This window comes from Rhinoderma darwinii, chromosome 5, assembly GCF_050947455.1.
Source record: "Rhinoderma darwinii isolate aRhiDar2 chromosome 5, aRhiDar2.hap1, whole genome shotgun sequence".
Taxonomy (NCBI): domain Eukaryota; kingdom Metazoa; phylum Chordata; class Amphibia; order Anura; family Rhinodermatidae; genus Rhinoderma; species Rhinoderma darwinii.
Window position 1 is genome coordinate 204,259,344 of NC_134691.1, and position 27,262 is coordinate 204,286,605.

Here is a 27,262-nt window from a genome sequence, read left to right on the forward strand (position 1 = left end):
TATATATATATATATATATATATATATATATATATATATATATATAATTTTTATTTTTTTTTATTTATTTTTTTTTTTTTCTTGGCCATCCTTAATTCTTCTTCTACAGTTAATTCACTTTTTTTTTTTTTTTTATATGTGAAGGGATTAATTTCTATTTTCCATGGCAGTGTAACAATTAACCGCTTCCCGACCGCCCACAGTAAATTCACATCAGCGCTATCTCGGCTCTGCAGTGCCAATGTGTCTCAGTAGTGCTGACACCCGGATTGCGCTGCCTCTGGTCCCTGAGACATGATCTAGACCTGATTAGTTCAAGTGCCGATTATGTGATACAATGGCCTCCGGGTCTGCCATGCACGGAAGCCTATGAGGACCAGCCGGAAGCTCACAGTTACACTGACCGTTTATAATACATTACACTATCTAGACAGTGTAATGTATTCTAGCAGTTATCAGTGCTGCAGGTCTTTAAGTAAAAAAGAAAGGTAGTAAAAATGTTTTATAAAAGTGTAAAAATAAGTTATAAGTTACAAAAACAAAAAAATGCTTTTTTCCTATAAAGTCTATTATAGGGAAAAATGAAAACTTAAAAAATAAAAGTACACATATTTGGTATCACTGCATTCGTAACGACCCAAACTATAAAAATATAATAATTTTCCCGCACGGTGAACACCGCAAAAAAAATAAATAAAAAAAAATGCCAGAATCACTATTTTATTTTTTTTGGTCACCACCCCTCCCAAAATATAGAATAAAAATTTATCAAAAAGTCGCATGTACCCCAAAATAATACCAATAAAAACTACAACCCGTTCCGCAAAAAACAAGCCCTTCCACAGCATTTTTTGACTAAAAAAACAAACATTTTTATGGCTCTCAGAATATGTTGACACAAAAAATAAACTTTTCTAATCACTAATCTAATCACTTTTCTATAAAATTATTTATTGCGCAAACGCCACAAATCCTAAAAAAAAGACATCTGTATGGTATCGCCGTAATCATATCGACCCGCAGAATAAAGTAAAATGTAATTTATAGCGCACGGTAATCACTGTAGAAAAAAAAATAAACAAAAAAGGGACAAAAAAACGTCAATTTGTCACTTTGCTTGCCAAAAAAACGTGATAAAAAAAAACGCATGTACCCCAAAATGGTACCAATGAAAACTACAGATTGTGCCCCAACAAATAAGCCCTCGCACGGCTCTGGTGAAGGAAAAAATACAAAAGTTCTAGTTCTCAGAATGTAGCGACAGAAATTGTGCAAAGCGTTCCAAAAGCGGATAAGATTGATCACCATTTATCAGTGCAACACCGGCCACATATCTATGAATTATTTATTTACTGCATTATTATACCCTCTTATTATGCCCTGATGTACTCTGCCCAGCTTACATATGCCCCCACATTATAAACTGAAATACCAGCAAAACCACCCACAGAACTACATTTTATACCCGGGGGAACCCGCTCAGCATTGTATGAGGTATTTGTCTTCAGGGGCACAAACTGGGTACAATGTATTGTTCATTAAAATGGCATATCAGTGGAAAATTTAAATTTTCACTTTGCACTATCCACTGCGCATTAACCCCTTCGCACCACAACTCAATAGCATGTCGTGGTGCGGGTGGTTATATATGGAGCGGGCTCATGCGGTGAGCCCGCTCCAAATGCTGGAGGTGTCAGCTGTCTATTACAGCTGACACCCGGGACTAACTGACCGGAACAGCGATCGCGCTGTAACAGGAGGCTGTAAAAATGACATACTGCAATACATTAGTATTGCAGTGTATTGTACCAGCGATCTAATGATCGCTGGTTCAAGTCCCCTAGGGGGACTAATAAAATGTGTGGAAAAAAAAAGTTAATAAAGTTGTTATAATGAGCCCTCCCCACTCATTCGACCAAAAAAAAAAAAAAGTTATGGCTCTCGGAATGTGGTGAAACAGAAACTTTTTTTTTTAACAACTAGCTTTGTAGTTAAATATAAAAAAAAAAAAACCTCTATAAATGTATCACCTTAATCATATTAAGTCTCAGAAAAATGCTAAAGTTCTAAGCCTTGTAACGTCCTAGAAAAATAAAATGTTAAAAAACCTATGAAAGTATAAAGTAGACCTATGGAATATGTGAAATAGTAACTATTTTGTGTGGTATTACGATCTGTTTTACAAGCAGATACATTTAAAATTAGAAAACTCATAATTTCTTCAAATGTTCTTTAAACTTTGGGGTTTTTCACATAAGCAATACATTTATTGACCACATTTTTCCACTAACCTAAAGTACAATATGTCACGAGAAAACAATCTCCGAATCGCTTGGATAGGCAAAAGCATTCCAGAGTTATCACCACGTAAAATGACACCTGTCAGATTTAAAAAAAAAAATGGGGCTGGTTCTGAAGCCCAAAATGAGCTCTGTCCTGAAAGAGTTAATAGAAGTTATTTTTTGGAAATCCTCATTAAGACACTTGTTTTTATCAGTTTGATTTCCCCCCCTTAGACCATGCACTATTTGTCAGTGGTTAAGATCCATCTGCTTAAACCTGTCAGAGTGTATTGCTGCTGCTGTGCTGCTCGGCTTTGTGTCATAGGTACAGCGTAAACCCTGGGAGGTTTGATGACTTGCCTTGGTGTAATTTGGTTGCTACAAGAGACGGGCATTATTAGAACTGAGTGGGAGACCGCGGCTTGCTTGTTTTATTACCTGGTGGTCTAAGTTTACATACATTTGTACTATGAACATATTGGATTATAGAGACAGTGGTCCTAGTTCTGGTAAGTTGTTTTTTCCCCGAATGTATTTGCTGTATGTCTTTTGTTCATTCTGACAAGTTCTATGCGTGTACCAATGGTATAAGGTTTTCCTGTAACGTTTGTTTAACAAAGATATGTCCACTGCAAGCAAGTCCATTTTTTTTTTTTTTTTTAAACCGTAACTAAAATTGAATTTGAGTGATTTGACTAGAGGTTTGCAGGAAAGCAGGCTGGTATCATCTGCTATGTAGAAAAAAAAAATAGACCTATGACATTAGTTCCTCTTTGTCTGTGGTTTTAAAATCTCTGAGTGTGTTTGATGGAATACAGGGCATCAGAATTTTTTTTTAATAACTGCAGTCGGTACTTTTTTAACACTGACTCACAAGGAATGCATCAGCATTGCTCCTAAATTATGTATTCGTTATAATATGCTTTTATTATTACTTAGAAAAACTGTTCATATAAGTCATGATGAGTTAGTTGCATGGTCATTTTCTTATATGTTAAGGAAAGTATTGTTAGAACTTTTAAAGTAATGATTCAAATGCAATAACCTACTTTTTAAAGACTGCGTAATCATTTTCGGAATGGCAAAAGGAAACCGTCCCAAAGCTGATGAGTGTTCTTTCTATATTCTATTTATTTACACTTTTCTGCAAAGTCATCAGTTGCTAGTGTTATAAAAGCCAATTAAGAGAACTGTGCATAAATTGGCCACAAACCGTAACCACTTCCCGGACCTTGATGTAACTGCACGTCCAGGCGAGCAGTTACTTAGTGCACCTTGACGTGCAGTTACGTCTGGACTTTAACCGTTAACCGCCGCACGGCACTACACCGCAACGGCGGTTAACGGTGCAGGGTGTCTGCCCTGTTCTCCCTGTTGCCAATCGGCGGTCCATTGCTGATTTAGGCAATTAACCCCTTAGATGCGGCGATCGCAATTTAGGGGGTTTGCAGCACATTGGCAGCCGCCACAATGCGATTTTGGGGTCTGTCAATGGTTTGCATGCAGACAATGGCCTCCTGCAGGTCCTGATAGGCTTCCTATTACATCACTGTCAGTTAAAATACATTACACTACCTAGGTCTTCAAGTTCTCTAGTGACAAAAAAAAAAGTTTTAAAAAAGAATACATATTTGGTATCACTGCGTTCGTAGCGACCCAAACTATAAATCTAAATTTTTCATGCACGGTGAAAATCGCAAAAAAAAAAAAAGTCAAAAAACAATGTCAGAATCACTTTTTTTTTTTTTTGGTCACCACCCCTCCCAAATATAGAATAAAATGTGATTAAAGAGTCGCATGTACCCCAGAATAGTACCATAAAAACGCCAACCTGTCCCACAAAAAAAGAAAGCCCTCCCACAGCTTTTTTGACCGAAAAATAAAAGTTATGGCTCTCCGAATATGGTGACACAAAAATAAGTTATTTTCTAAAATCTGATTTTATTACGCAAACACTGCAAAACATAAAAAAAGATATAATACATACGATTTCGCCGTAATGGACCCGCAGAATAATGTAAAATTGTCATTTATAGCCCATGGTGAACACTTTTAAAAAAAACAAAAAACATTGTCAGAATCTATGGTTTTTGGTCACCTTGCTTGCCAAAAAATGTAATAAAAAAAGTGATAAAAAAATCGCATGTACCCCAAAATGGTACCAATGAAAATGACACATTGTCCTGCAACAAAAAAGCCCTCCGGTGGAGAAAAAAGAAAAAAGTTATGACTCTCCGATAGGGCTGGGCGATTATGACCTAAATCAAAATCACGATTAGTTGAACATGTAACCACTATTACGACTATTAAACAATTATTTATGCCACACCTCTTTTTGCATGCCACGCCCCTATTTGCATGCTACGCCATTAAATTAATATTTGTCCCCTAAGCCTGCTGTATATAATATACCACCTCACACTGCCCCCACATAGCATTTTGCCCCATAGTGCTCCCCACACAGTATAATGCCCCTATAACTTCCTCTGCACAGTATAATACCCCTATAGTTCTCCTCCACACTGTATAATGCCCCCATAACTGTCCTCAACACCATATAATGCCCCTCTAGTTGCCCTCCACACCATATAATGCCTCCATAACTGTCCTCAGCACCATATAATGCCCCCCATAACTGCCATCCACACAGTATATTGCCCAATAACTTGCCTCTCCACAGTATAATGCCCCTGCGTCTACATAGTATAATGCCCTCCATATCTGACCTCCCCACAGTTTAATTCCCCCATCGCTGCCTCTACATAGTATAATTCCCCCATAACGGACTTCCACGCAGTATATTGCCCCTATGGCTGCCCTCACACAGTATAATGCCCCCATAGCTGCACCCCACACAGTATAAACTACCCCATAGCTGCCCCCATGCTGTATAATGCACCCACAGCTGCCCCCAATAGTGCCTGATAAAAATAATATACGTACTTGACCCCATTCCAATAACGAGTGGTGGAGATCCCTCTGAGGGCTCCTCTGGCCTGTGCAACTCGGCGCAGACAGGCGTGATGACATCACTGCTTCGCGTCCAGCGATACATAGTGAATGGTAAAGCAGGGACCTTATGGTCCCTTACTCTGCCATTGGATTCAACTGTATCTGCGTCCTGAAGCTTCAGATACAGTTTAAACTGGGAGAAAATAATTGATAAAACCGAAATTCGCAAGAGGACGTCTAGTAATTGCGCTAAATTTCTATTTTTATTATTTTTAGATTAATTGGCCAACCCCACTTTCAGAATATAGCGATGCAAAATGAACAGTGTTCCAAAAGCGAATAAGATTGAGCACCATTAATCAGTGCAACACTGGCCACACATCTATGAAGGGTATAACCTCTTATTGTACCCTGATGTACTCCGCACAGCTTACATGTGCCCCCACATTATAAACGGAAATGCCAGTAAAACACCAAGCAGAACTACTACCAATCTACATCTGCGCCCCAAAAGCCAAATGGCGCTCCTGCTCTACTGAGCCCTATAGCGTGCGCAAAACGCAGTTTACATCCACAGATATGGCATAGCCATACCCGGGAAAACCCGATTAACCTTTTATGAGGTATTTGTCTTCAGTGACATAAACGGGGCACAACATATAGTGCACTAAAATGGCAGATCAGTGGAAAATTTAATATTTCACTTTCCACCATCTGCTGCGCATTAACCCCTTCGCACACCACGTCTTAATAGCATGTCGTAATGCGGGGGGGGGGGGATGATGTATGGAGCAGGCTCACGCGCTGAGCCTGGGCCATAGGCTGCGGGTGTCAGGTGTGTAATACAGCTGACACACTGGAGTAATGGACAGGAAAAGTAAAGCCTGTAAAAATGACAGTATACTGCAATGCATTAGTATTGCAGTGTATTGTACCAGCGATCTAATAAAATGTGTAAAAATAAATAAAAGTAAAGTTTTATTAGTGAAAAGATTTAAATAAATATTTAAAGTCCAAAAGAACCCCACTTTTACAATTTTTCCTCTATAGTCCTGTAAAAAATAAACAAAATTGGTATCGCTACGTCCATGAAAGTCCGAACTATTACAATATACCATTATTTAACTCGCACGGTGAACGCCGTAAGAAACAAAGAATTTGAAACGCCAAAATTATTGTTTTCTGGTCACCTTGGCTCTCAAAAAAAAGTTTGAATAAAAAGTGAGCAAAAAGTTGTATGTACCAATAAAAACTACAGCTCGTCCCAAAAAAAATAAGCCCTCACACCGCTCAATCGACCAAAAAAAAAATAATGAATTGCTCCAGAAATTGGTGAAACAAAACGTTTCTTTTAACAAATAGTTTTTACTTTGTAAAAGTAGTAAAATAGTTTAAAAAACTCTCTATAAATTTGGAAACACCATAATCGTATTTAGTAGCAGAAAAAAATTAGGTGGTTTTACTGTATTATTAAAGCCGTAAAAATGAAACCCAAAAAACCAATTGAGGAATCGCAGTTTTTTCCAATTTCAACCAGCAAAGAATATTTTCAGTTTCCCAGTACATTAGATGGTACTTTTAAATGGGATCAATAGAAACTACGATGAAAAAGTTTCTATCGTCGTGACCACATGTGGGGTATAGCCATACTCGGGAGAAATTGCTTTACATTCTTTTATCCTTTTGTGAAAATGAAAAAATTCAACATTTTTGTGGAAAAAACGTTGATATTCATTTTCATGGCCTATTCTAATAAATTCTGCAAAAGACCTGTGGGGTCTAAATGCTCACTATACCCCTAGATAGATTCCTTAAGGTGTGTAGTTTGCCAAATGGGGTCACTTTTGGGGTGTTTCCACTGTTTTAGTCTCTCAGGGGCTTTGCAAATGCAACATGACACCTGAAAACCATTCCAGCTATATTTGAGCTCCAAAAGCCAAGTAACGCTCCTTCCCTCTAAGCCCTGCCGTGGCTCCAAACAGCAGTTTATTACCACATATAGCATATTGCCGTGATTGGAAGAAATTGCTTTGCAAATGTTGGTTCTTTTTCTCCTTTATTACTTGTAAAAAAAAAAACATTTCTGTGATTTTTCAGAAAAAAAATAGATTTTAATTTTCCCTGCCTAATTCCACAAAATTCAGCAGAAAAATCTGTACGGTCAAAATGCTAACTATACCCCTAGAAAAATCCCTTGATGGGTGTCGTTTCCAAAATGGTGTCACTTTTGGGGGGTTTCTGCTGTTTTGGTTTATCCAGGGCGCTGCAAGCTCAACATGGCACATGAAAAACATTCCAGTAACCTCTGCGCTCCAAAATCCAAATGGCGCTCCTTCCCTTCAGAGTCCTGCCGTGCTTTTTATTCTTTATTTCTTGTAAAAATTAAACATTTCTACGTTTTTGTTTTTTTTTCAGAAAAAAAAATTTGATTTTCATTTTCACAGACTAACTCCAATAAGTATAGCAAAAGACCTGTGGGGTTAAGATGTTAACTATACCCCTAGATAAATTCCTTGAGGAGTCTAGTTTCCAAAATGGGGTCACTTTTTGGTCACTTAGAAAAATGCTAATTTTTGCTTATTTTCTCCACATTTTGGTGTTTTTCGTAAATAAGCACTAAATTTATCGACCACATTTTTCCACTAACCTAGTACAGTATATCACGAGAAAGCAATCTCAGAATTGCTTGGATAGGTAAAAGCATTCCAAAATTATTACCACATAAAGTGACACCTGTCAGATTTTTAAAAATCGGCTTCGTCCTCAATGAGGTGTGGGTTAAAATTCCTCCAGAAAGATGTAAGAGACTGATATTCGTACAGAAAACTATTATTTGAAGTAATTGCTGCTAAAGGTGGTTCTACAAGCTATTCATTCATATGGTGTACTTAGTTTTTCACACATGGCTTTTCCACGAATTTATTTAAATGTTTGAAAGTTGTTTTTTTTGTTTTGTTCTTTAATAAAAATGTGTAGTAGGCCTTTATGGGCGTATTTCACGTCCTAGTTACGCGTGTTAAAACAACGCACGTCACATGGACCTATGCAATACAATGGGGCCATTCAGACATTTAGTGTTTTCCACGCAGCGTGTCCGTTGTGTGAAACTCACTGCATGTCCTATACTTGTGCGTCTTTTGCGCATCACGCACCCATTGAAGTCAATGGGTGCGTGAAAATCACGGACAGCACACGGACACACATCCGTGTGCCATGCGTTTTTCATGCAACAGTCTCTAAAGAAATGATGAGAAAAACACCTTCAGTTTATTTTGCTGACATAATAAACGCGTGACATACGCATGTCATACGCGCGTAAAAAATGCAGACACGCACCGTACACTAATGTCACACGGGACTTCAACGCATTATAGAGAATACAGAGCAGCTGTATCTTAAAAAGTACAAATAATTTTTAATAAAATGTATTTACAAAGTTTATTAACACAAACTAATATACATTTTTATTTAAAACAAAACACTTTCAAACATTTACATGGCCTTTAAATAATGACAGTTTCATTTGTCATGGGTTACTGTTCATGTGTTCCAGGCTGTATTTACCTAATTTTAAGACCCTCTAAGCAGTATTTCCTATTAGGTGCGTGGCTGCGCACCTCCCACCGCCCCCCGCTCACTAAACTTGCGCATTGTCGCGGACGGATGCAATGGTGGATCATCATAAGGTCGGCCCGGTGGCGTCGTGCTAGCGACAGCCACTTTCGCTTTTATCTGCGTCCTCACGACGCACATACAAATCAATACTATAGGCTGCAGGCCACTTTAGGCCTGCAGCCTATAAGGCGCTGGGAAGACTCCCTGCGCAGGCCGGCTTGAGGATGGCACTGCATCACGCTGGTCTGCGCAAGCCTCCCGCAAGGCTGTTCAGAGCTCCATCCGTCACGGGAACTGGGCAGGGTAAGTACAAACACTTGCCCAAACACTTAGTGTGTCCAAATTGGCTTGCAATGTAATGTCTTCCATAGTCTGAACTATACTACATAGCATGGTTCTATTATTCCCATCCTCTATATCATTAATACATAAGTTGAATAATAGTGGTCCCAGCACGGAACCCTGGGGTACACCACTTACAACCGGTGACCATTTAGAGTAGGAATCATTGACCACAACTCTCTGGATACGGTCCTTGAGCCAATTTTCAATCCAATTACAAACTATACTTTCTAAACCTATAGTCCTTAATTTACCCATTAGACGTCTATGAGGGACAGTGTCAAATGCCTTTGCAAAGTCCAAAAACACTATATCCACAGCGGCCCCTCTGTCTAGGCTTCTGCTCACCTCTTCATAAAAACAAATCAGGTTGGTTTGACAATTTCTGTCCTTAGTAAAACCGTGCTGGCTGTCACTTGTAACACTATTTTTTTGTCACATAATCCTGTATATAGTCCCTCAATAGCCCCTCAAACATGTTTGTGCACGTTTTATTTTATTTAACTTCGCTTGGACCATATTTACATTTAGCCAATTCAGTATATTAACCCCTTGAGGACCGAGCCTATTTTATCCTAAGCTCCATTTTTCAAATATGAGATCAGTATATGTGGTAATAACTTTGGAATGTTTTTACTTATCCAAGTGATTCTGAGATTGTTTTTTCATGACACATACTTTGTTAGTGATAAATTTCGGTCAATACGTTTTTACGTTTATTTTATTAAAAAATCTACAGAAAATGTTTGGAAAAATTAGCATTTTACAACATCTGAAGTTTTCTGCTTTTGAGGCATACTGCTACCAAACAAAATGGTTAATTAATATTAACCATATGTCTACTTTTATGTTGCCATCCTTTTTTTTCTTTTTTATAACATCCTCCTATTTTTTTTAGAACATTAGAAGTCTTAAAACTTTAGCAGCAATTTTTTCAATTTTCAAGAACATTTCCAAAACTTTTTTTTTTTAGGGACTAATCCAGTTAGGAAGTGACTTTGAGGGGCCTATATAATAGAAACCCGCTTAAATGACCCCAATTTAGAACTTGCACCCCTCACATTATTCAAAACTGCAATTACAAACCTTGTTAACCCTTTAGGTGTTCTACAGAAGATAAAGCAAAATAGAGGTGCAATTTCAAAGTTTAATTTCTTTTACAGATATTAAATTTTAATCCATTTTTTACTGTAATACAGCAAGAGTTAACAGCAAAGCAAACCAATATTTATTAGCCTACGAACAGCAGTTTGTAGAAATATCCCGTACGTGGCCGTAGTGCGCCTCTCGAATCAAACAGTCCTCTGAAATGAAGGTGCACATATGGATTTTAGGGCCTTGATTATATAAGGATGTTGTTCAGGCGCCATGTCGTGTTTGCAAAGTCCCTAAAGTACCAGTACAATGAAACCCCCCCCCCCCCCCCCCAAAAAAGTCATCCCATTTTGGAATTAATACCCCTTAAGGAATATATTTAGAGGTGTGGTGAGCATTTTGACCCCACAAGAGATCTCCAGAATTTGATGTAAGACATGAAAAATTGCAAACTATTCACAATTATGCCATTCCAGTGCCTAATATGTTGTGCCCAGCTTGTGTTAAAGGAGACAATCCTACAATACATTGTTATGCAGGTTCTCCCGGGTATGGCAATACCACACAAGTAGCGTCATTTGGCTTTTGAAGCACAGATTTTGCTGGAATAGTTTTCAGGCGCCGTGTTGCACTTGAAGAGCCCCTGAGTTATTAGTACAGTGGAAGCCCCCAAGAAATTACTCCATTTTTGAAACTACACCCCAAATAAATTCCTCAAGGTGCGTCGGGTGCATTTGGACTCCACAGGTGTTTCATAGAAGTCATAAAGACTGGGCCGTGAAAATGAAAAAAAGCATTTTTTTCCAATAAAACTTTGATTTTAGCCCAAAATATTACATTTATACAAGGGATAATAGGAGAAAAGCACCCCATAATTTGTTATGCAATTTCTCCTGAAAACGGCAATACCCTATATGGGCTCATAAATTGCTGTATGGGCACACAAAGGGGCTCAGAAGGGAAGGAGCACCATTTGGCTTTTGAGCAGATTCTGCTGGAATATTTTTCGGGTGCCATATTGTGTTTGCAGAGCCCCAAATGTTAGCAATAGAGTGGGAACCCCCAAGTAGTGACCCAATTTCAGAAACTACACCCATCAAGGCATTTATCTAGTGGTGTAGTGATCATTTTGACCCTACAGGAGTTTTCCAGAATTTGATGCAAAGCATGAAAAATTGCTAAGTTTTCACAATTATTCAATTTCAGTGCCCAAAATGTTGTGCCCAGCTTTCTGTTATCTGAGACACTACCACCATAAATTGTTATGCAGGTTATCCTGTGTACGGCAATACCCCACATGTGACCGTTCTATGCTGCCTGGGCACACGGCAGGGTTCCGAAGGGAAGGAGCGCCACTTTGCTTTTAGATCACAGATTTTGCTGGAATGGTTTTCGTGTACCATGTTGCATTTGCAGAGCCCCTGAGGTACCATTTTGGAAACAACACTGCTTGAGGAATTTATTTAGTGGTGTAGTGAGCATTTGGACTTCAGAGGCGTTTCATAGAATCCGATTTTGGGATTTCACTAGGCCGTGAAAATGAAAAATTTGAGTTTTTTTCCAATAAATCGTCACTTTAGCCCCACGTTTTTCATTTATACAAGGGGTGATAGGAGAAAGAGCACTGCTCAATTTGTTATGCAATTTCTCCCGATTACAGCATTACCCCATATGTGCTTGTAAACTGCTATATGGGCACATATTCAGAAAGGAAGGAGCACCACTTGGTTTTTTATCAAATTCTGCTGGAATATTTTTCAGGCGTCATATTGTGTTTGCAGAGCCCCATAGGTACCAATAAAGTGGAAACGCACAAGAAGTGAGCCCGTTTAGTTAACTACACCCTAAGGTATTCAGCCAGCGGTATAGTGGGAAATTTGACTTTTCAGATTTTTGTAGGAATTAAAACAAAATTGGTAGAAAAAAAGAAATATATTTTACAGACTTTAGTTTGATGAAACATATTTGGGATGTATCAAGCACCAATGAGAAAAAAAAAAAACTCCCAATTAATTCGGCCTTTTGTCCTGTGTATATGTGACTTTTTTATTTTATTTTTATTTTTTTATTGTATAGGCACACGGTGGGGCCCAAAAGTGAAGGTGTACCATGAGGCTCTTCAAGGCTTAATTTTTGCTTGGGTGATTTTGGGCCACAATGGTGGTAGTCATCTAAGGGTATAATGATTGTTTGTTTGTTTTTTATTTATCCAATTGGTGCACAAGTGGGCAATTTTAAATGAAGGTGACATAAAATTTAAGATGAAATTTATATGGACATCCTGAAAATGGCAAAAGGCAGAAAAAAAATTAGTCATCTATTGAAGAATGGTAAATTCTGAAACCTTCTTTCATGCAATGCCCTGGTTTGGAGGGGCAAGTGCTGCATTGAAATATTGTATAGTTTCGGATACCCCTCTTTGAGCACACGCAACATGGTTTGTGTGTCTTTCCCCTCGTACACACGAAAGGAGTGTGAGTATCCAGACTGACTCTCTGCCAGTTCATATCATTTTTTTATTTTTTTTTTTTTTTTTATGCCATATCTGGCTCTCTTGTTTGGCAAATATTGACAAAAATTAAGCCTTCTCTTGAAATGGACTAATGATTTGTCAATGGCTATATTTTTTTCAGGTACATTAACTTCTGAAGAAAACCAAATTAAAATGTGATGAGGGGCCTAATTTTGAACAACCTTTCAAAATTTGGATGATCCGAGGGTGGGCAGTGCTCATTGTCAGCAAAATGTAGAAACTTTAAAAGGGCCTCAAAACGTTTTCGGGGCATCACAGCACGGAATATAGGTGTATCGTATAACATATCTGTGGACCAATATGATTCTATGGTTGGTTTTCTTGTAAGGCCCTTGTTGTCTAAAAGCCCCCAGAAGGTTTCAATTTCATTTGGATTGGTTGAATGCCAGGCTTGGGTTCTGGCATAATGGAATGTCAGATTTTTGGCTAAGAACTGTTTTTCATGTAAATTTGTTTGTACAACCATGAGGTTAATTAAAGTATCCGCAATATAAAAAAACAAAAAAAAAAAAACATTTCCTGACAGCCAGTTGGATATATTTTTATGCCAGGGGCAGATGTAAACTCAGATATTTAAGGTGTGTAGGAGGTAGGCAATAGCCATATGGGGTCACTTGTGCTGGGCTCATTCGGATTACTAGCCCTGCTTCATTTCTGAGGCGGTTCCTCGTCATCAGTGGAGAAGGATAACAAAAACTCTGAATCATCCTCACTGGCGCTTTCAGTATTGGGACATAAAACGGCATATGCCTCCTAAACGCTAAATAGACGAGACATTCTGGGTATAGAACAACGCATCACTAACCCCGATGTGCAAAACGAAATTCCGTAATTAGTATTTATTTAATTTTTTTAATTTGCTCTTTTTGTTAACACAAAATTAGAACTCTGTGACGTGCAAAAGTAGCACACAAAATTACTACTAAATTACTAAGCTAACCTAGGTTGAACTAGTGCTGAACTAGTGCTGTTGGGCAGTATATGGTGCTGGCAGACACTATAGCGTCACTAAAGGGTGCTGGTGTACACGAAAAGGTGCTCTAGCAGCACTAAAGGGTGAGCACTAAAGGCTGCTGGTGGGCACTAAAGAGGGCTGTTGGGCCCTAAAGGGGGCTGATCTATATACTGATGGGCACTAAAGCAATATATATATATATATATATATATATATATATATATATATTGATGAGCACTATAGAGGGCTGATGGGCACTATAGGTTATAATAAAGAGCTTTCACAGAAATGAGATCAGGAGCTTACGACGTCATAGACTGCTGAGATTGGTCAGTCTCTAAAGACTGACCAATCACAGCAATCGCCGACATGGGGGCATGCTGATTGGTCCCCAGCCCGGCAAAAAAGGTGATCGGATGTCAATGAGAGCTGCTTTTGCTGTGTTATCACTATGTGATTTCACATAGTGACCGTTTATTCCTGCTCCAAAATTGTACGGTGCAGGTCTGCTTCAATAAGCGGCATGTGCCGTACTATTGCGGAGCAGGTCCGCAACAGGTTTATTGATGTATTAACAACACTGGCACCGGCTACATCAGCTTCTCTTTCTACTGGTGTGTATATATCAAAATCTGAAGAACCCGTTTAGTAACTCTGCTGTCTCTTGATCCCCTGTGACTAACTCCCCATTACCACTATTCAGGTAAGGGACTTGATAAGGGAAAAATCTTGAATTTTACTTTTATCACTTTAAAACTTTTATCTTTTTTTATTTTTATACAACCATTTTTAACTTTTTTTTTTTTTGGTCCCACTAGGGGACTTGAAGGCATAAAGCCCTGATCGCTATTCTAATACACTATTCTACATGTTCAGACCTTTGGCTTTTTTTGCATTTATATACTTGAGCTTTTTGTGATTTGTTTTGCTGTTCTTGGCTACCTGCCTTTCACTTTTTTTATTACTTTTTTGCAGATTTTATTAAGCTCTCTGTAATTTACAAAGGCTAGAGCTGTACCCTCAGATTTGTATTTTTCAAGTGCCCTTTCTTGTCATACATTGCCCTTTTTATAGAAGGTGTAAGCCATGTGGGGTTTAATTTTAGCCGTTTATACTTGTTACCTATAGGAATAAATTTTTAGCATTATTTGACATTAGTTGTTCCCAGAATTGCAGCCTCATCCTGGGGAGATTGGCCTTCTTAAGATTACCGTCTTTCTCGGACTGTAAGACGCAGTTTTTAGCAAGAATAAATCTTGCTAAAAAGTCCCTGCGTATTCTAGTCGGCAGTCAAGGGACCCAGCGGTGCCGGGCCCCCTGACCGCTCCTTACTTAACTCCTTCCCGACCCGTGATGTGCTGGGGATGATGTATGGAGCGGGCTCACATGCTGAGCCTGCTCCATACACTGCAGATGTCCGCTGTGTTTTACAGCTGATATGCTGCGCTAACAGCCAGGAACAGCGATGGTGCTGTTCCTGGCCGTTTAGTTAAATGCCACGGTCAATAGTGATCGCGGCATTTATAGTGGTTTTCCCATGAAGGATATTTATGACCTATCCACAGGATATGTCATAAATGTCAGATAGAATCGGGTCCCACCTCTGGGATCCGCATTTATCTCTAGAACCGGGCCCCCTAAACCCCGTTCTATCTTACCCAGCTCCTACAATTCCTGGTTACATGGTCGAGTTACGCAAACAGCGTAACTCGCTGGGCTATGCTGTTTCCGTATCTCCCATAGGACTGAATAGTAACGGAAACGGCGTAGTATGCAATGCTGCTTCTGTAACTGCCATTCACTACTATGGGAGTTACGGAAACCACGTAGCTCAGCGAGTTACGCTGTTTCCGTAACTCATCCATGTATTGCAGTGTATTGTACCTTCGATTTAATGATAGCTGGTTCAAGTTCCACAGGGGAACTAATGAAATGTGTAAAAAAAAAGTTAGATACATTTTCAGGAGTGTAAACCTTTTTTAAAACTTAAAAAAAAAACTTTTCCCATTTTTATTTTTTTCCCAAGCACAATGTAAAAATAATTTAAAAAATTGGTATCGCTGCGTCCGTCAAGAGTCCAAAACTATTAAAATATAGCATTATTTGACTCGCACAGTGAACAGCGTAAAAAAATAATAATTTAAGACTCCCGGAATCGTTGTTTTTTTGGTCTCAATAGCGCTAAAAAGAATAAAATAAAAAAATCGTATGTACCAAAAAAATGGTGCTAATAAAAACTACAGCTTATCCCGTAAAAAATAAGCCCTCACACCTCTCAAACGATTAAAAAAAATATAAGTTATGGCTCTCAGAATGTGGTCAAACTGAACAAATAATTTTTTTTAACCAATAGTTTTCTCTTTGTAAAAGGAAAAAATGTAATATTTTACTTCTATTTTCTGTTGTCTAAAAGCTGTGTGCGTCTTATAGTCCAAAAAATACGGTAAGACCCCATGCACACTTCCATCACCGTTTTCTTGGCCGTGTCTTGATCCGTGTGTCCGTGATTGGAACCGTGTGCTTCCCGTGTGTACTCTGAAACACGGAAGTGTACAAGGTTTCCGAGAGGAAACAAACACGTTCACACTATGCACACGATAGTGTGAGCGCTGCACATTCTATTCCCTGTCCAGCAGTACTCATTGTCCAGGGTACTGAAAGAGTTACTGCCGATCAGTGCAGCCCCTTAACTCTTTCAGCACCCTGGACAGAGACTACCACTGGACAGGGAATACCATGTGTGGCGCTCACAATATAGATTAATAGGAGAGATCAGGAGGTAATAACCTGTTTTCTGCTATTTCTACACGACCATATTTTCCAGGAGCTGCACAAAATTCTGCAGACTGACAAACACTGTGGATACTGTGGTTTTCTGTCTCCTTGTATCCTTAATCTCAATGTTTAACCCCTTGTATGTATGTGTGTTTGTTGGGGGGGGGGGGGGGGAGTAGGCTCAGGAGCTGAGCCCGCTCCATAAGTTCAACGTGTTTACTGTTTGAAACAGCCGGCACTTTGATGTAATGAGCGGGATCACACTATTTTCCTTCTTTAGATGCCGCTGTCAAAAGGGTCCGCATCATCTAAGCCGTTAGAGACAAGAGGATGGCACTCTGTGATGTGGGGGGAGGTGATAGTGGTCATGGCAGTCTGGGGGCCTAATGAAGGTCTGCCATATCTGTACTCCTATTAAGCTTTTAAAACCCTCTTACCGTTTTCCTAATGTAAAAAAAATAAAAAATTATCAGAATTGGTATTACCGCATCCATAAAAGTCCACATTTTTACAATATAACATTATTTAACCCACACGGTGAATGGCGTAAAAAAAAAAAGAAGTCCTCGTATTGATCAACAGAAAAAAGTTATAGCTCTCATAATTTGATGACACAAAATAGATTTTATTTTTAGCAATTTGTTTTGTTCCATGTTAAAGTAGTAAAACATTTTAAAAAAAATACAAATTTGGTATCGACGTGGATAGGTCATCAGTTGTCAGAATGTGGAAAACCCCTTTAATACCGAAGGGATTTTAAACCTTAACTCCTTCCCGCCGCAGTTGCTTTTGGACAAAATGACAAAGCCTCATTTTTAAAATCTGATATGTGTTACTAGATGTGGTAATAACTTTGGAATTCTTTTACCTATCTAAGCTATTCTAAGATTGTTTGTTTTCTCGTGACTAACTTTGTTAGTGAAAAAATTTAATATTTTTTTGTGAAAAATACCAAAATTTAGAAAAAAATTGCAAACATTTTCACTTTTCTAAACTCAAATGTATCTGCTTGTAAGACAGATAGTTATACCACACAATAGTTACTAGTTAACATTTCCCATATGTCTACTTTATATTGGAATTGTTTTTTGAACATCCTTTTATTTTTCTAGGCTGTTACAAGGCTTATAACTTTAGCAGCAATTTCTCATATTTTCAAGAAAATTTCAAAAGCCTATTTTTTTTCTTTTTTAGGGAACAGTTCAGTTCCAAAGTGGCTTTGAGGGCCTTCTATATTAGGAACCCCCACAAATCACCCCATTTTTAAGACTGCACCCCTCAAAGTAATCAAAACGGCATTTAGAAAGTGTCTTAATCCTTTAGTCATTTCACAGGAATTAAGGCAAAGTGTAAGGGACATTTTCAAATTTCTTTTTTTTTGGTTGCAGAAATTCCATTTTTCCTGTAATGCTTAAGGTTTTACCAGAGAAACACAATGACCTATTTATTGCCCCGATTCTGCAGTTTTTAGAAATATCCGACATGTGGCCCTTGTGTCCTAATGGACTGAAACGAAGGCCCCAGAAGCAAAGGAGCACCTAGTGGATTTTAGGGCCTTCCTATTCTTCGATTTTATATTTCAGGCACCATGTCAGATTATAAGAGGTCTTGTGGTGCCAAAACAAAGGAAACACCCCAAAAAAGACCTAATTTTGGAAACTACACCCCTTGAGGAATTCATCTAGGGGTGTAGTGAGCATTTTGACCCCACAGGTGTTTCATAGATTTCATTAGAATTGGGCAATGAAAATGAAAAATGACATTATTTTTCAATAAGATGTAGCTTTACCTCCAAAATGTTAATTTTTTTTAATTTTTTTTTTAAAAAATAAATGAGGAAAAGCACCCCGAAGGTTGTAAAGCAACTTCTCCAGAGTATGGAAATACCCAATACGTGGTCATAAACTGCTGTTTGGGCAAGCGACAGGACTCAGAAGGGAAGGCACGCCGTATAGCTTTTGGAGCGAAGATTTTGCTGGATTGATTTCTCTGTGCCATGTCGCATTTGTAAAAAACCTATGGTATCAGTACAGTGGAAACCCCCATAAGTGACTCCATTTGGGAAACTACACCCCTCAAGGAATTTTTCAAGTGGTATAGTGAGAATTTTTACACCACAGGTGTTTCATACACTGGGCAGTAAAAAAAAGATAATTTACATTTTTTACAAAAAATGTTGCTTTAGCCCAAAATTCATCAAGGGGTTAAAGGAGAAAAAGCACCCACAGTTTGTTCACAATTTCTCCTGAATACAGCAATACCCCATTTGTGGAGATAAACTGCTGTTTGTGCACATGACAGGGCTCAGAAGGTAAAGAGCACCATGCAACATCTGAGGCCTACTATGGTGGCATTTACTGCCCTGTGTCATGAAAACAGAGGCTCTGGGGTGTCAAAATATTAGAAACTCAAAGTGACCCCATTTTAGGAAACTAAATCCCTCAAAGAATTCATCTAGCGTTATAGTGAGACATTTTAGATTGTAAAGTAACACCTTTCAAGGTATTCATCTAGGGATATAGTGAGAATTTTTAATTTGTGAAGTGACGACCCTCTAGGTATTCATCTAGGGGTATAATAAGAATAACTTTAATTTTGGTAACTAAAGAGGACAACCTTGAAAACTCGCAATGGAGGGAGAGGGAATGGCAGGTCCCACTACCAACCTACCCACCATTCCATAAAATCCAGCCCAAAAAATAAATTAAAGGCCTCGGCAAAAAAAGATTTGCTGAGCCAACCGATCTCATCTGGATTTAAACTTCTCACCCAGATTTGCAACCTAGGTTAGAAAGACATTCCCTTGGGTCCTTGTGATTGTATTGTGAGAATTTTTAGTTTTATTTTAGGTTTGTTTTCTTACAAATTTTGAATGGGGCTGGTCAGTAAAAAAAATAAAAATAATTTGCCATGGCCAATATGTGAGACAGAAAAGGCTGGATAAAGAATAAATTAAAAATCCAAGGAGGTGCAATATATTTTGAAACATTGCTTCATGCACAGGCCGGGCTGTGTGAGACACGTCTCAGATTGGTATGTGGTGTCATTACGAATGCCTCGCTTGGTGCGCACACAGCATTTTTTTGGGGGGCTTTTGTTTTTCAGTGGTGGGGATTTCTGTGGGGAAATGCTGGCCCAGAATTGTCCTGCTGATGGAAGAACCAGATGAACTGCCCTCCCCTTCCTGGTCAGCAAATATCAGGGCCTTGATACTTTCCACCAATTTCAGGAAAAAGTTATCTCCACTGCCGCCATATCTGCAGAGGACAATGGCCTTGTATAAAGCCATCTGTGTAAGATGCACAGACAGCTTTTTATACCATACCTCTGACTTGCGCATGGTGCTGTATGGTTTTATTACCTGATCAGGCAGGTCAACGCCACCCGTATATTTGTTGTACTCCTTTACACAAAGTGGTTTGGGGGACTTGGGTGGTGGATCTGCGTACAGGGACAAGGCTGCAGCTGCTGTCATGAATGCTGGTCAGTATAAGGATGTCCCTTTTATCCTTATATTTCCAGAGCAGCAGATTGTCGCTGAAGACAGCTCTGCTCTCTCCTTTTCGTCCTGTGCCGTGTGTCCTGCTCGGCAACGGTCTCTGACACGGTGACCATTTAAAGCTTGGGCGTTACTGTACGCGCTATTGCAGGAAATCACTTTGAATCTGGACGTACAGTCACGCCCAATCGCGGGAAGGGTTAAAGAGGCTCTATCTCCTACATAATGTGATCGGCGCTGCAATATAGAGAACAGCAGTGGTTTTTATTTTGAAAAACTATCATTTTTGAGCAAGTTATGAGCTAGTTTAGATTTATTCTAATGAGTTTCTCAATGGACAACTGGGCGTGTTTTTACTTTTTACCAACTGGGTGTTGTACAGAGGAGTGTATGAGGCTGACCAATCAGTGACTAATCAGCGTCATACACTTCTCATTGTCCCAGCTTCTTTCACTGCACAATCACACTGTGCTGTGGATCATGCTGGGCTGGAACAATGAGAAGTGTAGGACACTGATTGGCCACTGATTGGTCAGCCTCATACACTCCTCTGTACAACACCCAGTTGGTAAAAAGTAAAAACACGCCCAGTTGTCCATTGAGAAACTCATTAGCATAAATTTAAACTAGCTCATAACTTGCTCAAAAATGATCATTTTTCAAAATAAAAACCACTGCTGTTATCTACATTACAGCGCCGATCAGATTATGTAGGAGACAGGACACTTATAATCTGGTGACAGAGCCTCTTTAATGAACAAGCAATATTAAAGTTTTTCCTATGTTGCATTCAAAGAGCTAAAACTTTTATTTTTTTCGTCGACAAAGCTGTATAAGGTCTGTTTTTTGTTTTTTTTGCAGGACAAGGTGTATTTTTTTAATACCACCATTTTGGGCTATATATAATTCATTAACTTTTTTTTGGTGGGGTAATGGAAAAAAAACCTGAAATTTCGCCATTCTTTTTTGCATCTTAAATTTACGCAGTTTACCGTGTAGTATAAAAGGCATAACTTTATTCAGCAGGTCGTTACGATTACGGCGATACCAATTTTTATCGTTTTTTTTAATGTTTTTACTATTTTTACACTGTAAAAACACTTCATTTTAAAATTTTGTTTGTCGCCTTTTTTATTTTTCTGCTGACATAGCTATATGAGGGCTTTTTTTTTTTTGGGCGGGATGATTTGTTTTTATTGGTACCATTTCGAGTACATGTGATTTTTTTTTTTGATCACTTTTTATTAAAAAAAAAAAACGTTGAAGGCAGGGTGAACAGAAAAACAGCAATTCTTGCATGTTTTTTTAATTTGATTTTTTTACGGCGTTAACCGTGCTGGTTAACCCCTCGCACAACACTACGTGCCATTACGTCCTGGTGCGGGGGTTGATGTTTGGAGCGCGCTCACACGTTGAGCGCGCTCCATATGCAGCAGGTGTCAACTGTGTTTTACAGCTAACACGTGGGACTAACGGCCGTTTAACCCCTCAAGTGCTGTGGTCAATCGCGACCACAGCATCTGAGAAGATAAAGGGGGGGCGACCCCCTCTGACAGCTCATTGGCACCCCCACAACGCGGTCAGGGGGTTCCGATGGTTGTCTTGGCGGCCTGATGAAGTCCCCTAGGACTGCCTTCACTCCGCCTCTGTTAAGCCTGTAAGGCTGGATTCAATGAGCATGTTCGGTTCGTAAAGGATGGAACATATTTCGGCCACAAGTCCCGGACCGAACACACTGCAGGGAGCCGGGCTCGTAGCATCATAGTAATGTACGATGCCTCTCCGTGGAACTACGCTCCCGTACTGAAAACATGATTACAGTACGGGACAGTTGTCCCGCAGCGAGGCAGAGACTCCTAGCGTCGTACATAACTATGATGCTAGGAGCCCGGCTCCCTGCAGTGTGTTTGGTCTGGGACTTGCGGCCGAAATACGTTCCGTCCTTTACGGACCGAACATGCTCGTGTGAATCCAGCCTAAAAATGACAATATACTGCAATACGTTAGTATTGCAGTCTATTGTACCATTGATCGCTGGTTCAAGTCCCCTAAGGAGACTAATGAAATGGCTAAAAAAAAAGTTTTCAGCAGTGTAAAAAAAATACTAAAATATTAACAGTTAAAAAAAAAAAACTTTTCCCATTTTTCCTCTAAGGTAATGTAAAAAATAAAAAAAAGTAAACAAAACTTATCTCTGCGTACTTAAAAGTCTGAACTATTACAATATAGCATTATTTAACGCCCACGGTGAATTCCGTAAAAAAAATAAATTAAAATAGCGATTTTGCCAGTTTATTGATCAACTTTGCTCTCAACAAAAATGTAATAAAAAGTGATCAAAAAATTGTATGTACCAAAAAATGGTACCAATAAAAACTACAGCTCGTCGGCCAAAAAATAAAGCCATGGCTCTTGGAATCTGGTGAAACAAAACAATTTTTTTTTAACAATGTTTTTTTTATTTTAAAGTAGTAAAATTGAAAAAAACTATATAAATGTGGGATCACCGTAATTGTATTGAGCCACACAATAAAGTTAATTTGTTTCGTTTTTACCGCATGGCGAAAGCCGTAAAAATGAAACGAAAAAAACAATGGAGGAATCAGTTTTTTCCAATTTCAGCCCGCAAATAATGTGTTTCCAAAGAAAATTATATGGTACCTTAAATGGTACCAATAGAAACTACGACGACTCCTGCAAAAAATAAGCCCTCACTATTCTCGATCGACAGATTGACAGAAAAATACAAAAGTTATGGCTCTTGGAAGGCGGGGAGTGAAAAACGAAAAGTAAAAATCTGCTCGGTCCCGAAAGGTTTAAAGGGAATGTGTCGTTAGAGAATTTTTTTTTTTTAGTTACTTCGTATATACATGATTAGACATTGTTCTAATTTTTTCAACAGGTCAGGAAATATAATAAATTAGATTCTAATTTATAACATTTCCCTGTGCTGGTCACTAGAGGGAGCAATTCACATTGCTTTATGCTGCAAAATTTGAGAAGACACACTCGCTCTAGCGGCCTCAAACCATCCCCCCTCCTTTATCCTGGCTAGTTCCAGGAGAAAGGAGGGGATTGCATGTTCAAACCTCCTACACTGTGCCGCCATTTTTTGAGCGAATACACAGTGTAGTAGGCTTTCATACAGTGGTAATCACACAGTAAAACACGAACATACACAGATATAACTTACCTGCTTCTGCCGCTGCCGCCGCTCCCTCCGGTCCGTCCGCTCGCTTCAGAACACATGTACGGAAGCCGCGACCGGAGGTAGTCATCTTACTGTCCAGCCGCGGCTTCCGGTCCACAAGAAAATGGCGCCGGATGTCGCTCGGCCGAAGACCTTTCATTTGGACTGTGTGCATGCTCTATGGGGATGTATGTGCCGTATTCCATCTCTGTATGAGTCGTTAATCGACACATAGATGAAAAAAAAAATGGCAGCCCCCATAGTGAAGTAAAAGTTAGAAAAAGAAAAAAAAGTAAAACACAAACACACAAATAAATAAAAAGGATTTTAATAAAACACTAAAAGCAAATTGATATAAAAAATTATTTTTTTGCGACACCCGTCCTTTAAAGAATAGAATTGTTTTATAGTTGATGTCGTTACGGATGCAGCGATACCAAATATGTGTAACTTTCTTACTTTTTTTTTTTTTCCCATAATCGTTTTGTAAGGGGAAAAGGTGGGTTTTTAACTTTTTTTTACTTGGAATTTTTATTTGTTTATTAGAAGCTTTTTATTAAACTTTTTTTTAACATATATATATATTTTTTTTTAGTCCCACTAAGGTACTTTACATATGCGATCATTTGATCGCTTTTATTATACACTGCAATACTTCTGTATTGCAGTTTATGATTGCTTGTTAGTGTAAAACTGACAAGCATCTGTTGGGCCACTCCCCTGGCATGGTCTTACAGGCATTCACTATAGGCAGACCTGAGGGCCTCTGTTACGTGCCCAGCTGCCATGAAAACCATCGGTACTCCGCGGTTGCATGGCGGGTGTGCCAGTGGGGTGAGAGAGGGAGCCCCTCCCTCTAAAACTACTGAGTTGCGGCGGTTGCTATTGACCATCGCATCTGAGAGGTTAAACGGGCTCACATGACTGGAGACCACTTCTAAAGAGAAGGCTTCAGGAGCAGAGCGCCCGATTCAGGGAAACAACTTCTGAAGCCCTGCTGTGAAAGGGCACAATAAAATACTTTTTGTAAATAATCATTTACTTTTTGTGTAACCTTATTCTAAGAGCCATAACTTTTTTATTATTCCATCAAGACATCCGTGCGAGGACTTTGTTTTTTGCATAACGAACTGTAGTTTCGATCAGAAACATTTTTAGGTACATGCGACTTTTTGATCTCCTTTTATTCCATTTTTTGGGAGGTGAAGTGACCAAACAATTGTGATTCTGGTACGGTTTATTATTTTCTTTTATGCCGTTCACCGCGTGGGATAAATAACGAAAAAATTTTGGAGTTCAGGCCGTTACGAACACGGCGATACCAATTATGTATAGTTTATTAGTTTGTTTATATGATTGTATTAATAATAAAGGACTGATAAGGGGAAAAAGGGGGATTTTTACTTTTATTACTTTTCAAACTTTTATTTTCTTATTTTGACACCATTTTTTTATTTATTTTTACTTTTTTTTTTTACTTTATTACTTTGTACCACTATGGGACTTGAGGGCAGGAGACCCTGATCGCAATTCTAATACACTGCACTACATGCGTAGTGCAGTGTATTAGAGCTGTCAGCTACTCACTGACAGCAAGCATAGTGGGTCCTGACTTTGTCAGGACCCACTAGGCTTCCGTCGATGGCATAGCTTGACGCCATTGTTAGGTGTCCGGTTGCCATAGTCACCATCGCCGGCCGCTATCGTGTAGCAGGCCGGCGATAGTATCTTAATCCCTAAAAAGCCGTGATTGCTATTGAACGCGGCTTTTAAGGGGTTAATCAGCAGGGAAACAGCGATCGGTCCCCGCTATTAGGAGCTGCGGCAACCGCTGTACAAGACAGCAGCTGTCACAGCTCTTGTATGTGTCGGGAAGACGGCCGAAATGGCCGTTCCTCCCGTGACGTACTATTCCGTCATGGAGCGCGAACGGGATGGTTTCAATGACGGAATAGTACATCACTGAGCGTTAAGGGGTTGAAGAAGTATTTGGTGTATTAGCACCTTCCCTCATCTCACAATACTCTTTTCTTTCATCTGGCATTACCTGGCACCTCCCAGCTTGGTCTTCCTGCTCATCCTTTAAATAATTATTTTGACCACCACAATTTAGTTTCCATGTTGCTTTTTCAAATATATATTCATTTACATGCTCAAGATATCATATTAAACATTCCAATTCTCATACACTTTCATTTCCCTACTGCCTTTTTGTATTTTTATTTTTTTTAATAGTATGTACTGTAATAGTTTGGGGGTGTTTTTGGTTTCAGGAAATCTAGCTTATTCATTATATAATTGTTACTCAAATCTCTAATGTATTTTATATGTCAATTCCCCATTGTTTCCAAGATTTTGTAGGAATTGAAGATTTTTGCTGGTCAAATGTTGCTCACACAATTATAGGGTTCATTGTGAGATGGAGCTCTGATACACTATACTGTACTGTAACAATCCATACACCTGTAGTAGCATCATGTTACGACCAGCTGGTTTGTGGCTTACTGTGCTACTCCACCGGTTTGGCTTAGGACCACCTCTTAGGAGGTTATCTAAGTAGCCACCCCGGTCTTCAACTTTTAACCCGTATACAGGGATCTGGTTTTCACTGCGGGGAGGCTACCAGGTCGCTACCGCTTGAGGTAGTCCCGGCAGAGTAGCTGCTGGCCAAACAGACATGAGACGGGCACACGCAGAAGGTACCTTGATGGATGAAAACTGACAGCAGGTCACAAGTGAAATACATGCATGTATGTAGCTGGCGGCTGGACACGTGCAGGTAGCTGGCGGACAACTGGATACAGGCTGATACCAATGGCATATAGAGCAGGAGGAGCTGAGCAAATGACATTGTTTTGTAGCAAAAGATTCACTAAAATGTGTAACTTATTAATTTACACATCTGCTCATTCTGGGCTAAGGAGTCCAGTGGGCGGTCCTTCACAGTAATTGACAGCATTCCCTGTATGAGTGTGAATACAGAGATACCTGTCAATCAGTGTTTAGGACTGCCCAATGTGTTCCTAAGTTCAGAATGAGCAGAGGTGTAATTTTAATAAATTAAAAAAGTTTTAGTGAATCTTTTGCTACAAAAATATATATCAATCTGCTTATCTCCACCTGCTATATAACATGCTGTCTGCAGATGTGAACATACACTTTCAGGGTACGTCCACATAGGCTGGAAAATTCCAGGGGAAATCTGCAGATTTCACAGTGAATGCGCAGAATTTCCGCAGCACTATTCGCATGTACGTAATAATTTCACACCTCCTTGAAAGGAGGGAAATCTGCGGGGAAAATTCGCAACATAAATTGACATGCTGCGGATTTAAAAATCCACGCCACAGGTCCATTCCCGTGCAGAAATTTTCCACAGCACGTGAATGAGATTTGTTAAAATCTCATTGTCTTCTATTGTAAAATAAAGGTATTGCAGCAGATATGCTGTTCAAAAAAAAAAAAGTTTTAGTCCAAAGTGATGTGAATGCCCAATGTTAACAAATAAGTGTCTGCATTTACATAGCATTTATCTTGTTGTGCCATGCATAATGAAACGCTTGTTTCTGTTTTATTATACAGGGGATGGCAATCCTAGAGAAAATAGTCCCTTTATACAGAATGAGATGGACGAAGACAACTTATATGATGGAAAAAACATGGCACTTTTTGAGGTACTTTAGGTATTCCACATGAGTGTATAAATGTCAAAATCGTTCCTTTAAAGATACAAGGTCCGGAAAACAAATCACATTATATTTTTTTTGTTTTGTCAAGTCGCGATTTTTGGCATGATTTTTTGAAAATCACACTAAGACCATGCCATTAAATCGTGAAGAAAAAAAAGGCTGAGGTGCTTCTTAAATGACCGCTATGTTATATTACTGGAGGCCTAGATAAGGTGGGATAGTAATACTATACACAAAGGTAAGGCCAGTCTGTATGCATCTCCCCTGTCACTCCCAGGTCTCTGGAGAGGGGGATGTACTCCATCACTTCCTAGAGACCGTAATAATCTGTAACT

At 39.1% G+C, this 27,262-nt stretch overlaps 1 protein-coding gene across 1 annotated transcript in view; it reads left to right on the forward strand.

The window, feature by feature from the left end:
* SLC12A7 (solute carrier family 12 member 7) overlaps positions 1-27,262 on the forward strand; it is a 352,177-nt gene that overhangs the window by 59,272 nt on the left and 265,643 nt on the right. Inside the window, exon 2 of the mRNA XM_075826873.1 lies at positions 26,821-26,912. Within this exon, the coding sequence (XP_075682988.1) occupies positions 26,821-26,912 (92 nt within the window). The remainder of the gene's footprint in view (positions 1-26,820; positions 26,913-27,262) is intronic.